A 14,599-nucleotide genomic window follows, 5' to 3' on the forward strand; every position below is an offset into this window, starting at 1 on the left:
CTGTAGCTAGCCCGGACCTAGAGTTTAGGCAAGGGACACCGCGAGCTCGCCCAAGGCTGGACAACAACCTCTAGCGGCCGCAGCCAGAGGGGCTCGGACAGTGGCTGCGCTCCTCAAGCCCTGGCCTTCTTCCTGTGCTGCGTGCTGCTGAGTTCGGGGATACCCAACTGCTACTCCACGGCATCCAGACACTTTTAACCCTTAAATTTTCTTTTTCTCACCCAAATAAGAATCCCAAGTATCTCAGTCACCAAATAAAACCTTGGGCTCTTGATGGAGTCGGATGGAGGTCTTTTGGCCCATGCTCCTGGGTGCTTTAAGATACCAGCATACCAGGAGTACGGGTTTAGCCTCAGCTTGGGCCCGGTGTCCCAAGGAAGTCTCATTGGGGAAAGAAAAGCTATAAATTCCCACTTCCACCTCCTTCTTTGTATTTGCTGAGCTGACTTCGTGGCGAGGGGATGGGGAAAAGAAAACGCGCACTAATGGTTCTGTTTATTGAGTTATATATGTGTAATAATCCGTGTTCGCTTGTACAGGAGAGATTACAAGGTTGTGTGAAGATGGCTGGGGACATCACGCTCTTCTAGGCGCTCACGGTGACAGGCTGGGATTAAAAGCCGGCTGCCTGAGGAGAAGCCCAGGCCTGGAATTAAATATGTTTCAGCGCACTGGATTTAAATACGTTTCCTGAATGTACAAAGGCGGGAGCCACGTGTTTGCTGCTGGTCATCGAGGACACGTTTACCTTTCCCAAAAATATGCTGGTTTCGATAAATAGATTTTAGCCTCTCTGCTATAGTTTTTTTTTTCCTTTTAATTTTAGAAATAAGTTTATACGTGTGATTTGCTTGGGTTGGTACAGGGCAGGAAGGAAAAGCAAGGCAGTAGCTCTCAGCTCTGAACTGTCCTGGCCAGGTCCTTTGCAGAGGGGGCGGTGGCTGGACCCACGCTGTCATGAAGTTTGCGCACATGTTTCTTTAAGTCAAAGTTTCTGCAAAAACCTTTGCCACAAGTGGCGCACGTGAACGGCTTCTTGTCGTTGTGGGTGTGCATGTGGAAGGTGAGGTTGTAGACCTGGTGAAAGGCCTTGTTGCAGATGGTGCATTTGTACTGTTTCTCGCCGCTGTGGGTGAGTTTGTGGTTTTTGTAGTTCCCTACAGGAGAGCAAAAACAAAAAGAAAAAAGTAGGGGCTTGTCGTGGAATGAGTCGTCCCCTCCTCTGTCCAACTCCCACCCCTTGTCTCCCACCCCTCGGTCCCTGCAGTGGCTCAGAAGGCGATGCTTGACTAGGCGGGCGCGACCTCTCCAAACTAAGAAGTTGTCAAACTTCGTCTGCATCAAGGCCGGGGCGCTCCAGAAGGGACAGTGGGCCAGGTCTTACCCAGCCCGCCGAGCCCCAGCCCTGCTCAGCACAGAGTCCCACGAGGCGTCCCTCCTGCCGAGCTCTGCCGCCTAGGAAACTTTTGTGCAGCCTAAAGAGGCAGCAGCGGGTTCTTCCAGCTGATGCCTCGCTCCAAGAAATCGCACAAACCTAGGCTCTGTAGCTCAGTTCTTCGTGCCCTCTCCCCCAAACCCCACTTACTATCTGAAGACCCAAAAGTACCTCGGAAATTAAGTAGAGTCCCAGGCTCTGGGAGCACTGGCCACCCTCCCCCTCCCCCGCCAATCTTAAATTGTTCCCAGGAGGAAGATGATGCTTTGATTTCTTCTTTCTTTCTTTTTTTTTTTTTAAGGGTAGTACTGCTTACAAAGGGAACCTCTCACTGAAAGGCAATACTCTACGTTTTTTTTTTTTTTTTACTTCGTTTCCTTTTGCCCCTTTCCTTAATTTCCAGCTCCAAAATTCAGCCCCCCTCGTGACCCCCTGTGAATCAAGCCTTAATCCATCGAGGTCTACTAACCCAGCCCGGAGAGCGGCTACCTATATTCGGCACAACCCGATTCCAAAGAATTGCTGCGCCCCAGCCTGGGGCTTTTGTGCTGCCTCTTTCCACCCACCTCTCTCAGCACCCCCCAACCCCGCCCCTGCGACCCTCTCAGCCCTCGAGACGAGATGAAGGAGTGCCAAGCCAAGTCCCTTACCTTTTTGGTGAAAGCCTTTGCCGCAAAATTCGCAGACGAAGGGCTTGTAGCCCGCGTGGATGCGGATGTGCGTGTTGAGCGTGGAGCTGCGATTGAAGGCTTTGCCGCACTGGTTACACTTATGTGGTTTTTCCTGCGGAGAGGGGCGTGCGTACAGTAAGGCCGAGGCGTCGGCAACACTTCGAAGGGACACAGCAGCCCCCCACCAAGGGTAAGGAGAATCCAACATCATCGCTCAGACTAGGGCGGAGGGTGCACGCCGATCGGGCCTGACCTGGGGGCCACGTACCTGGGTGTGGATAATTTTGTGTCTGCAGAGAGTGCTGGCCTGGCGGAAGCCTTTGCCACAGACTTTGCACACAAACGGTCTAGCTCCGGTGTGGACAGGCATGTGGCGGGTGAGGTTATAGTGAGCATTAAAGACCTATGGAAGGATGAGAGCGGAACGTGTGTTGAGTCGGCCAAGGGCCTAGAATCGGCTCCGGAGGCCACAATTTACCTCCCCCAAGCAACCGCCCCATCCGAAGCCCGAGCCCTTTTGTCAACTGTGTGAGAACTGGCAACAATCCCATTTTTCAGATAGGAAACTGAGGTTCAACTAGGTATCCAATGGAGTACACAGCTATTGGGGAGCTCCTGAGCTTGAGAACGAGATGTACAAGGCTGCCCCAGAAAGCAGGTGACTGCTAACTCCCTCCCCCAGAACCTTAGACCTCACCTTGCCGCACACTTCACAGGTGAAGTTTTTGGGTTTGCTGTCAGTCGAGCCCCCTGGGAGTTTGCTGTGGCTCTTGACTCCCCCTCGGTCAGCCGTCAAGGCCGAGTTCTCCTTCAGCACCTGCTCCAGCGGCGCCGGCAAGCGCTCCTTATGGGGATAGGGAGCTGGATGGGGGAACTTGTCCGCAGTCAGGCTGGCCAGTTTGGCATTCTCCAGCAGAAAGAGCTTGGGGTGAGCCGCCAGGGAAGTGGGGGCCTGTGCGTTGAGGAGGCCAGATGGGAAAAGGTGGCTGCCGAGGAGCTCGGACGGTGGGTAAGCAGTGGAGTCCAGGTAGTTGAAGTAGTAGAGCGAGCCGCTGGCCGGCAGCCCCACTGCCTGGTTGATGACCTGCGGCTTGATGACCCTGCCGGCCGGCAGCGCAGACGGCGCCAGGCCCAGTTCGGCCTTGCAGCATACGCCACAGTTGGTTTTGCACAAGCCGCTGGCGCCGCACACTGGGGCCCCCCCGCCGCTGCCTCCTCCTCCACCGCCGCCCGCCCGGAGGCTGCTTTTCCAGAACTCCGAGTAACTGAGCAGTGTCTTGGACGGCACCTCGTAGCCTAGAGGCTGGAGGGGGATCATACAGGGCAGCGGCGAGCAGAGGTTGAGCAGTTTCTTGCTCTGGCTGCTGTCTGCCTCTAGTGCAGCAGGCCGCGGCTCAAAAGGCGCTCGGGGCTCAGACGTCTTGGCCATGATGCGCTCGATGGAGAAGGCTAGTGTTTTAGAAGTGGCTGGTGACGCTCCAGCGCGCGGGCAGGCCGGGGGCACCATGGTCTCCAGGGAAGCTGAGCTGGCCATGGCGCGCGAGGCTGAGCCAGGCTGGGCCAGGGCACAGCCTCTCTCCTCTAAGTCTGCATTCCGGAAAAGGCAGGGGGGAAACCGCAATTTAATAAGCACCTAGTCGGCCCGGGTCACCCATTTGCATTCAAATGAACAGAGGCAGAACAAAGTGCACCCAAGGGTACCAAATTACCGCCCATTAACCCGGCGCGCAGAGGAACCCACCAGCCCTTGCCCTGGGACTATGAAAGGGGGAAGAAGGGGGAGGCTGTACAAAGGAAAGAAGAAGAGGGGGTAGAAGAAAGGAGTCTCAAATTAACACTCCCCAACCCTTCCCTGGACCCAGGCCTCTGCCACGCGTGCTGGGAGCTGGGCACTGAAAGGGCAAAGTGAAAGAGGACAGGCAGAGCCACCCCGCATTTACCTCTTTCCCCCACCTCCAAGGAGATGCGTTCCGAGCCATGCAGCGTGTCTCTTCTGTCACATTTTGATGGCAAACATCTTCCCCTCCGCGTGAGATCACTGTCTTTTACATTCAGCTGACATCACATGAAGTCACTTGAAGTGGAATGACATGGGCGGCGGCGCGACTCCCGTTGAGGACCCTGCGTTCCCCCGCGCCTGCCGGCCGCCGCCACCGCCCCTCAAACTTTAAAGGAGGCAACTGGCGCCCGCGCTCCCTTCGGGAAAGTGCGAGCGGTTTGCGAATAGGGAAGGAGGGAAGAGAGGGAGGGGGGAGGGGGAAGAATCGTGATGGTTTTGCCTGTGGAAGAAGGTGGGGGGAGCCCAAACCCAAACCTAGGCAGAGTTCTTTGCGTGATTCACAACTTTGGGGGGCCTATAGGTTTAGGGTACGCGGGGAAGGCGGAGTGTCCCGGACGCACTACCTCAAAGGGTCCCTGAGTGTCTGTCTAATCACCGAAGTATCCCTTAGCCCTGCGCAGCCGAGCTGGGCACCGTGCTAATAAACTGCCATTTACCTACGGAGCCCGCGCCAGCCCCGAACACGCGCAAATGATAATTACCTCATTAGGATGTGGCGCATGGACGCGGGCGTCGCGTTTGGAAGGGGGGAACTTGTTAATGGGGAATTATTAATTTATGCAAAAGCAACGAGCTCGCCTTGGCTGGCGTCGGAGGTCGAGGGAGAGCTCCCTGCCGCCTAAGGACGACCTCGAAGAGTCCGGAAGGGCCAGGAGGCGCGCAGGGATTCAGGGGACTTGGGGAAGCGTGGGTGCCCCTGCAGCTCTCTGGCCCGCTCCTTGCCTAGGGCTGGGAGAGTCTTGCCCTGAGAACCCTAGGGCTGTTTGAGAAGCTAATCGATCCGAATTGCTGATTTGTGATCGGGTTTGAGAGGCAAAGCCGGGCTCGGCGCCTGGTTTAGGGCTGCGTGCGGGGAGGATGCAGGGGCAGCTCTCCCGCTGTTGGGTACTTACTGTTTGTATAATTGAGAAGGTCCAATCTCCACCTGTTTAAGGAGCAGATTGAAACAGCAGAACCTCCCCTGGATCCTATTAAAACGTTTTTCCTCCTAAGGCCATTCAGTCGAACCAATTTTCCGAAGTGATTCATAGAGCTGAATTCTGCCAAGGCAGCTCTTTCACTTTTAGCCACTAAAGCACCGCGTGGAACCGGGTTTTGTGTTTTTCTAAAATAAAGAGAAGGATTATCAGAGGGGAGAGGGAGGGGGCCTGAAGCGGGGCGGGCAAAGACTTAGTGTGGCCAGAGGTACAAGCAGGGGGAAGAAAAGGCTCTTTTCTAGACAGGCCCCAAGTAAGTTCGGAGGAATTCAGCGTTGTTTTTTTTTGTGTGTGTGTGTGTGTGTGTGTGTCTGGCGCACAAAAGCAGAGCGCTCCGCGCTGGGTTTGGAGGGGCTGAATTCATGTTTGCAGACCATTCCACCTGCGTACCACAACAAACTGCTCAAAGACGCTCCAGCACTTTCAACAGGCCGGGTGCTCTTGGCGACAACAAAAGTGGTCGAGGCTGAGGGTTTTTATGGGGGGGTGGCTAGCTAGAGAAGGAGAGAATTAGGTTTAGGGAAGGAGAGGGGGGTGCATGGGGTTTTTGAAAACTTTTGGCTGTTTTTGTTCGTGGGACAATTATATCTTGCCAGCCGGCTTTTGCAAGACCAAGAGCTTTGTAGCCGCAACGGCAGTTTAAGAGGATTACGGTGGGTATAATATGAGCAAACAGGGTTGAGGTTTGATAGTCAATTCCATCTCCAGAGATACACCATCAGCGGAGCCAGGGAAAGTGCCGCGAAGGCGAACCCTCTCCTCCTCTGTTCCGGGCAGACTCTGCCGCAGCTTACCCATCTGACCCCAGGCGCCTCAGCACTACCACCCGCCCCGGGGAAAACTGCCCGTGAAGGGTCCAAGGAGCAAAGCTCTAGTTTAGACTGCTGACAAACAACATCCCCTTTCCTCTGCGAACGTCTCTTTCCTCCCACCCACCCACCTATCCAACTGTGGCTCCTCTGATGGCCATTTCAGACAAGGTGCCGATGTGGCAGATAGAGGAAAAAAAAAAAAAGGAAAAATGTAGTAGGGAAACAAGGTGGGTGGGGGGCACACAAATACAGGTCTTCAAGAGAAACGGCAGTGCAAGTGGCCTATGGTAGACTAATAATCTCATACTGTCAAACTCTGAAATTGCCCCTAAATTCAGCAACTATGTCTGTTCTGTTAATATTACACACACACACACACACACACACACACACACACACACACACACACGAGAGAGAGAGAGAGAGAGAGAGAGAGAGAGAGAGAGAGAGAGAGAGAGAAGGGAGAGAGAGAGATCTGAAGCTTTCAGATATCAAAAGCTAGAGTCTTGCCCAACTGAGGAAGAATATTTTCATACAGTCCGTTTAGTTTAAGACGTTTCACAGAGACTTCACTCCACACCCAATGTCCCCCATCTTTATGTAAATGATGAGCTTATAGATGACCCTCCTCTCCCACCAGATCTGAAACGACCCACTCACCCCAGCACCAAAGTATTATCAGTGCACCTGCAGCCTCTCCAACCTGAATTTCCACCCCGACTTTCCTGTGGAATCCTGCTCTTCAGCAGCATCGCACCCCCAAACCTTTCCCCAAAGTGGGCAATTGTCCGTCTCCGCAGCAGCTGAAAGACATGCTGGTATGAACACTCCATCGGGCTGAAAGGCTCCCAAGGGCTTCCCGGGGACCTGCCTTGCCATCCCTCCAGCTTTTTGTGGCCGCATAAACCATCTCTCTCTCTCCCCAGCATCACAAAGCAGTGCTACCTCCACAGAAAGAAAACATTTGGGTAAAAACAAGTTGCCCTTAATGTGCCTTTCATTCCAAATGTTGGGTGAATACACTGGCTTTCATGAAAGTATTTAATTAGCTTCCACAAACTTCTTCCCTTGCCTGCAGATTATATTGAAGTGGAGGGTTGGAAACTATTTTACACCTTGCCACTCACATGTTAATTAATCTCTATCTAACCCTAATTGCAGTTTATTCAAGCACTGCTCAACAGCTCACCCACACAATAAACACTGATCCTACTTTTATACATATTACTTCACGTTAACACATTGAGTAATTAACTCCAGTACCAACTAATAGTGCAAACAAATATTTTCTGTAAACGAGATGATTTCAGGAAGAATAATAGAAGACTGGGGAAATGTCATGCATGGTGGAGGGGGTGCTGAGACTCTCATTCCTTGCCCCCCAAAACCTCCAAATCCATTTCCCCAGGACATACCAGTTTTTAAAGGGCTGATTTCCTTTTAGGAAGGCTGAGACACTATAGAAATTAAATGTTCAGAATTTTACAGAGTTGATGGAGAGGATTTTATGAGATTAGGGTTGACCTTTTTTAACCCACAGGTTTTCAGCATAGGGAGGATCTCCAAATGAGCTCTACAGGAGGTCGTAGGTCTAATCACATTGATTAAGCATGCTGTTCCATGCCAGAAAAACTTTAGTTTTGGGAAACTTCCTACTTAAAAAACCTTTCCTTTGAACGGGTAGTTTCTCAAGGAAGGGTGACTTTCTAGGTTTACCGCTTTTCAAATCCAGACTGCTCACAAGCTCCATTGTTGGTACCAAGAGAGCAAGAGACTGAGAGACAGGCTGCAGATACCTGACCAGAAGGGGCTCTATAGTCTGGACTTCTGAAAGGCCTATTCATGGCAGGAGGTGTGTGGGGGGGATGAGGGTGGGGAGAAACAATCACGGGGACCCAGCAGGCCTGCGGGCCAGTGGACGAGCCGAGCCCACCACGCACAGCCCTTGGGCCAACAGGGTTTTGTCCAGCGGAAGGACTCAGCTCCTGGCTGATGCAAAAACGAGACTCTTGCTCCATTGTCATCTGGTCTTGGCTTGGGCACTACTAAGGAAACCCCAGAGTGATGCCTGGAGCTCGTCTGGACCCCAACACTTGCCGTTTTTCACAACCGGGCCGAAGCACAGCACTTCTCTCGCTCTGTGGGACCTGCCCTAGCCTCGAACTCTGCAATCCCAAACCATTTGATGCCACACCCGGGCCAAGGGATATGATGTGCACACTACTGACTAGGGATGTGTGCCCAACTCCAAAGACCAAAAGCAGTGCTTTAATTGAAATCGCAGGCTTAAGCACAGCTGGCAGCTGCCTATTGATTTTACAGGAGCTTCTCTGGTAGGAAGCATTTTAAATATGACTGGCCATACAAGGGCTTCGCCTGTCCCCACGCCCCTTCCCTCTGCCATTTTATGGTTACTAACTCGAACCACTGTAATAATGACTTCTGTTTAAGAAAAAAAAAATCAATGCCAGAAATCGCCTACACTTTAGGACAAATTACTTAGCAGATGCCTTCCCGGAATGCAGACAACCTCAGAGGAGAACCCCTTTCTTATATGGAAGCTCACACATTCACACCGCTTCTGGCGCCTGGAAAGAAAGCATTTCGGCCCCGAAAAGGTGCTGCAATTCTAGTCTAGGTGGCTGGTGTCTCTTGGTTCTGGACAACCAGGGACACTTATTTTTTAAATTGTTAATTTAATTGTTATTTTCTCCAATGACTGCAAAACATAATAGGTCGTGATAAGTTACCTCACGCTAGGGCAGTGCACTCTGGGGGGCAGGCTGAGTTTGGGGATGTGTGCTGGGCAGATTTGATGCCATCCCTGCTCCCCTCTCGGATTTATTTAGAGGTAATTGAGAGAAGAGAGCGAACCCGAACCTTAAAAACTTTCAGTTTTCTCTCCCTAGTGCCCACTCCTTTCCCTTCCCTCCATTTAAAATATGATTTATGTAGTGAGCAGTTCTAACCGCTGCTTAAAATACATCAACTTTTGAAGGAAATTGTTCTGCTATCCTCCTTTTCACCCCAGGAAGCATCTTATTGAAAACATTTGAGCAGGCTTGCTGGCGGGCTTGTTCAAGGCGCAGGGGCCTCCGCCTTCGTGAGCGTTTGTTCTCGGTCTCAGAGACAAAGAGCCCTGGACACCCTGGCCCAGCAAGGCAGGGCACAAGTAACCAGAGAGCTCCCGGGTTCCAGGTGTCCCTTAGCCTTGGGCCTGGGCTGCGGTCTCTAACTGCTCGCACGCTTTGGGTGCTACAGCGCCCAGTTAGAGTGGCACAACGCCCGGCCCTCTGCACCCAGCAGCTGTTTAGCAGCGCTTAGAGCATCCAGGGGCTGCCCTGCAAATTTCAGTATACCCACCGACAGTTTTCACCTCAGACCAGGAGCCATGCCTGTTAGCCAGTGCTCTCCAGGCTTTCAGGCGGGAGGCAGATAGTGGGGCGGGGCAGTGATACAAACCTATGTGGATTTCCAGGATCCTTCCAACACCTTGGTGATCACAGCGGAAGACATTCTCTTGTCTTCAGAAATCTGGGCAGTGTAGGCACTCCCAGGCCAGAGGGAATCTCCCCCAAGTGCAGCTCTGTAGTCTCTACTGCAGGTTTGGTGCACTCTCATCTCTGCCCTGGATGCATATATAATCACAAACATATATATGCATATCGTATATATGCATATGCATGCATATCGAGTGTATGCATGCGTGTGTATATTCTATCGACATTCTAGAAATGCCATTTGATTAGAAGTCGAATCCGATACTTGGCACAACTCTCTGCAAGCGGACGTGCCATTTTTCCAGGCGCAGTAAAGGAACATTCCTTTTACACCTGAGTTTTCTTAAGACTTGATTTTGTTGTGCAATCCAAAGGAAATAATAATTTATGAACAACAACTATGACATATTTTAAATGCATTATAGATACATATATGTATACATACAGGAAATAAAAAGGCGTTTTGGTGAGTGACAGGCCCTATGTAGTCGAAAGATATGGATTTGCGCCCTGGGAAGAGGCTTAGGATCCTCCCCATTATTTAACTTGGCAGTTGGTTAAACTCCTCGGTGGAGCCTGCCCAAAAATATTAGCGTTAAGAGCTAAGAGCAGGAGTTAAGCAACTTAAGGGAGCAAAGAATAAGAGGAAGGGATTTCAGAGTTCCTCAAACTTTTGTGGTTCACAAGGCTGTGGTGGACAGATCTTGATGGTGTACTGCACAAGGACTTGAACTGGTTTTGCCCAACATGTGTGTGTGTGTCTTTAACTAATTACTTAGGACTGTTGTACTTCGCCAGCCAGATGCAGTACTAAGTTAAGCATCCATGCCAGTTAGTTCTCATAACATCCATGAAATCAATGCCTTTAATCCCCATCTCATCATAAAGATGCAAAAGTTCCTGGAGGCAATATGACATGAACAAGTTCATGTAGCTGGTTAAGAGGTTCATTGCTGAGCCTGGACTCACAAATCACATGAAAAAACAAACAACAAACAAACAAACACCCCCTAAAGATGAGCAAATCAGTACCACTGGTGAGGTGTAAATCGGGTTAAGAATTTGGAGAACCGCTTAGCAGTGTCTATTAAGGTTGGGTATCTGTATTACTTATGATCCATCAATTGCATGCCTACCTATGAACCCAACTGAAATGTGTATCTGTAGTCACTAAGAGTCATACACTATAAAGGTTGACAGTGGCGAAATTTGTTACAGTCCTAAATTGGCAATTGTGTGAATAACCATTATCAGAGGAACTCATAGTCAAGTGATGGCATATTCACAAAATGAAATACATCACTAAGATGACTAGCTACTGAAATATATAATAGCATGAATGAGTCTCACAAATACAGGTTATGCAAAAGAAGCTGGATCTAAACAATTTAAAAATTTTGAAATAACTAAAAACTTGAGGATATGAAGGGAGCCTCTGGAGTGCCAATAAAGGTCCTGTTTCTTGACCAAGGAAGGTGCTTGCTGGTTTATAAATGTTTACTAGGTGGTGTATATCGAACTTTCTACTTCTATGTATTTTATACTTTACTATATCTGTTAAATCCATATGCTTGTTTATATTTCTATTCATGCTAATCATATTCATGTGTCTGCTAAACAAATGAATAATCATGATGAATTTGTCTGATTGCTCCCAGTACCCAATTTTTCAAAAGAGTGCTACTTCCCTCTTGCCTCTTGAGTAATGTTTCTTTAGTTTCTTCTTCTGGATCAGAACATCATATCAGTTAACTGGCCCCTATGTAAACTTATAGAAATCAGCGGTACTCAATTCTGCCAGGGTTGTCTTTGGCGTTGGGAACTTGCTGAGTGCCCAAGCATGCTGAATCTGCAGTGTCCATTTACAGTGTTTCTCCCCCACGCCTACCTTCAGCAGGGAATGGCAGCTGTAAACTTGACCTTCTCTTGCCCAGGGATCCAGGTGCCTGCTTAGGCTAGGGACTGCCTCAAACTTTCCATAGACGCTCTGGCAGTTTGCCTGCAGAGGTGGAAGAGCTAGGTGGCTGTAAGAGAACACTGAATGGGGAATTTGTAGGAACTAACATTAATAGAGAGCCTTGGCAAGTCTTTAGAGCCCAACTAACTGGGGTTTGGCCCTACACAAGGCCAGAGAAAAAACAGACAGAATCTTGGCTCTCTGGCAAGTGACCCAGTTAGCAGAATGAGCAGTTTTGCTCTCAGAGAGGGTGGGGAGGTTTATTTTAGAAGGAAAAAAAAAAAAAGCTTTGGAATACAGAAACCAAACAAAGTACTTTATAACCACCCACTTCTGTAGCGATTCATGGTGGATTCGGCCAGGTGTATGAGCTGCAAATCTGATGTCATCATTTCAAAATGGATGTCAGTCCCCAATACCTATAGAACCTACATGGGGACAAGGATGAAGTAAACAGGTACCCTATTCAGGAAGACTAAAAAGATAACTCTCTTGTCTAGAAAAAGTGAAAGGCAATAGAATTCATTTACTAGTTAGCCAAGCACACTTGTCTGGAAACTTTCCACCCTGGAAACATGTGAGTGGCACAGGAACAATGCTTACCTAAAGGACACGATCCCCTTCTTGAGGATCTCTGTCATCCAGTCAGTTAGCATACACAAGTGCCTTCTGTAAGCCAGCTGAAATGCCAAGTCTTCAGCAAAGAATAATGGGTGTGGCTAGAGTGATACAATACCTTTAAAGGGTGAAGTTGGCCAGGAAAAGGCAACTGAAGAATTCCCTAGCTGTGAAGAGAAAATCATCTAAGAATCTTTCCAATAGGGTACAGTCTGACATAATCAAAAGCATTTTCTTCAGGCATCTATACTGTTGATAAGTAGATTCACCTTTCTAGGCCACTACCTGGTTCTTTTTCTAGAGAAGAAATCATTTTTTGGACTAAACAATGCAAGCTGAAATCTTATTCTGGGATTTATGGGGACAAGTGTATTTTAGATAAGGGCTCTAAACTCCCAAGCTGGCTCAGCGGTTAACTGTGTATCAGCAGGCAAATGTCTCAACTTTGTGCGAGCCAACATGCTCCTCTTCCCAGTCACAGAGTAGTGAACACTCAGGGAGAATTTCCACAGAAGTCACTGACCACTGGCCACTGGTCAAACTTCTTATTCTGCTTGTTTTCGGGATCAAGGTCAACTGTTTTCTTTTATGATTAAAAATTAGTTGATGATTATTTTGAAAAGTAGAGAGAAGAAAATTAAAACTTCTCATAATTTTATTTTCTCCAAATCTCTGGCAATTCTTTGGTGTCTGTTCTTTCTATGTCTTTAAAAGATTGGCATAGATGATATGTGCATCTCTATAATCTTTTTCATTTGACACAGCATGAACATTTTTCTATGTCTTAAATATGCTAATAAGACACATTTTTAATGTCTCTAGAAGTTTACTGTATGTCTTCAACATGAGTTAAATAGTCCTTTGCTTTTGGATATTTAAGTTATTTATAATTTTTTTCTGCAATAGTTCCATCAGGAACATTCTCACACATGAATTCTATGCATAGCTAATTCCCGTAGGACAAATTCCCAGAAGTAGAATTACTATGACGAGTGATATCTATATTTTAAAAGCTTTAGATACAAACTGACAAAATGCCCTTCATTGAAGGGGTACGTATTTATCCCCATTCCAACCAACAGGACGTGACAGTCCTTTCTCAGAACCTTTACATACACTCGGCATAATTATTTAAAACATTTTACCAATTTGGTAGAAATTCAATGGCATCTCATTGCTATTTCTTCCTGTGTGTTCTTCCCAGGGCAGACTTGGTTGCCAAATCCTGGAGAACTTGGAATTATGGTGCAGACCAGGGTGACAGAAAAGATGAAGACATATGGGAAAGGGTGTCCCAGAAAAAGCAAAGCTCAGAAAAAGAGGGGACCAGTCATTTTTCTTGATATCCACAAGGTTCCAGATTGCTACACACTTCAAGCAGCTCTAGTGAATTATCACCATCCCCTGTTTGTTAGTAATGAGCTGCTAAGATCTCTCCTCCATCCATACTTTTGGTCCTATGTCTTGAATGTATGTGCTGATCTATGTCTTAAGTCTAGCCTGGTGAACAGTAAGCTCAGGCTGATGAAGTCAAGGTGGATGGTGCTTCCAAGGGGCTTCCAGCTATACTCTAGCTCGGTGGGACATTTAACGAAGGCATTCTGGCTGGCCTGCAGGGGCACACAGGTAAGAATAGCTGGGCTGGGGCAAGCCTTACACCATGGCTGGAAGGAGATTCAGAAGCAGCAGGAATGAGAAGTGGGTCTTGCCCACACTGTACAGATAGAAGAGAAAGTGCAAAGAGGAGAATTTTCTTTCCTGCAATAGCTCAGTTTCTTCCTGAATTTGAGCTCCTTTTTAGCCAGAGAACTGTATGCTTTAGTGACCTTTCAGAATTCTGCCCACTCTCTCCTGGTGGTTAAAAAAATAACCAGATCATATCAACATTCACTAAATAATAGACAGTCTCCTCCGGCCCAGTAAGACCCATTGATAGCTATTCCAATTCATCCATACCCTCTTCCGGCTCCTTCTTATTCTAATGCAAGTTCCAGACATACTACTGTGTCATCCAAATATAATTTAAGGACTCTTACTTAAAGTAATAGCAGTGATTCTTTAACATCAACAGTGCTCAGTTTTCCAATTTGCTTGTACATATAATATTAAAAAGCCCTTTGTTTAAATCATGACCTTGGAAAGATCATAATACATTATAATTAATAGTCTTGGCTTTCAAGTCTATCTATCTATCTATCTATCTATCTATCTATCTATCTATCTATCTACCATCTATCTATTATCTATCTAGTTTTGGAGTTCCTTCTTTTGTGAAAATGAATCTTTGTGTGTGTATATATGATTCATGTTTGTATAATGTATGTGTGTGTGTGTGTGTGTGTGTGTGTGTGCGCCCGCGCGTGCCTGTATAGCCATACAGAAGACTTATCTGGGTGTTGTTCCTTACTTTCCACCTTGTTTGAGATAAAGTCTCTGTTGTCTGCCACTTCACAAGCTGCTGGAGACTGTCCTGATTCCACTGTCTATCTTACTTTAGGAACCCTGGGATGATATGTTACCATGTCTGCCTTTATATGGGTTCAGGGATTAGACTCGTCACCATGCTTGAG

At 48.2% G+C, this 14,599-nt stretch overlaps 1 protein-coding gene across 1 annotated transcript; it reads right to left on the reverse strand.

Annotated features, from left to right (window-relative positions):
- Positions 1 to 494: 494 nt before the first annotated feature.
- Positions 495 to 4,347, reverse strand: Fezf2 (FEZ family zinc finger 2). The gene is made up of 5 exons (XM_028880561.2): positions 4,047 to 4,347; positions 2,804 to 3,693; positions 2,375 to 2,509; positions 2,086 to 2,218; positions 495 to 1,157 (listed from the first exon to the last, which is right to left on the reverse strand). The coding sequence occupies exons 2-5, from the start codon at positions 3,638 to 3,640 to the stop codon at positions 895 to 897; spliced, it is 1,368 nt and encodes a 455-aa protein (XP_028736394.1). The 5' UTR covers positions 3,641 to 3,693; positions 4,047 to 4,347; the 3' UTR covers positions 495 to 894.
- Between the last annotated feature and the right edge of the window lie 10,252 nt (positions 4,348 to 14,599).

Source organism: Peromyscus leucopus, chromosome 9 (assembly GCF_004664715.2).
Source record: "Peromyscus leucopus breed LL Stock chromosome 9, UCI_PerLeu_2.1, whole genome shotgun sequence".
NCBI lineage: Eukaryota > Metazoa > Chordata > Mammalia > Rodentia > Cricetidae > Peromyscus > Peromyscus leucopus.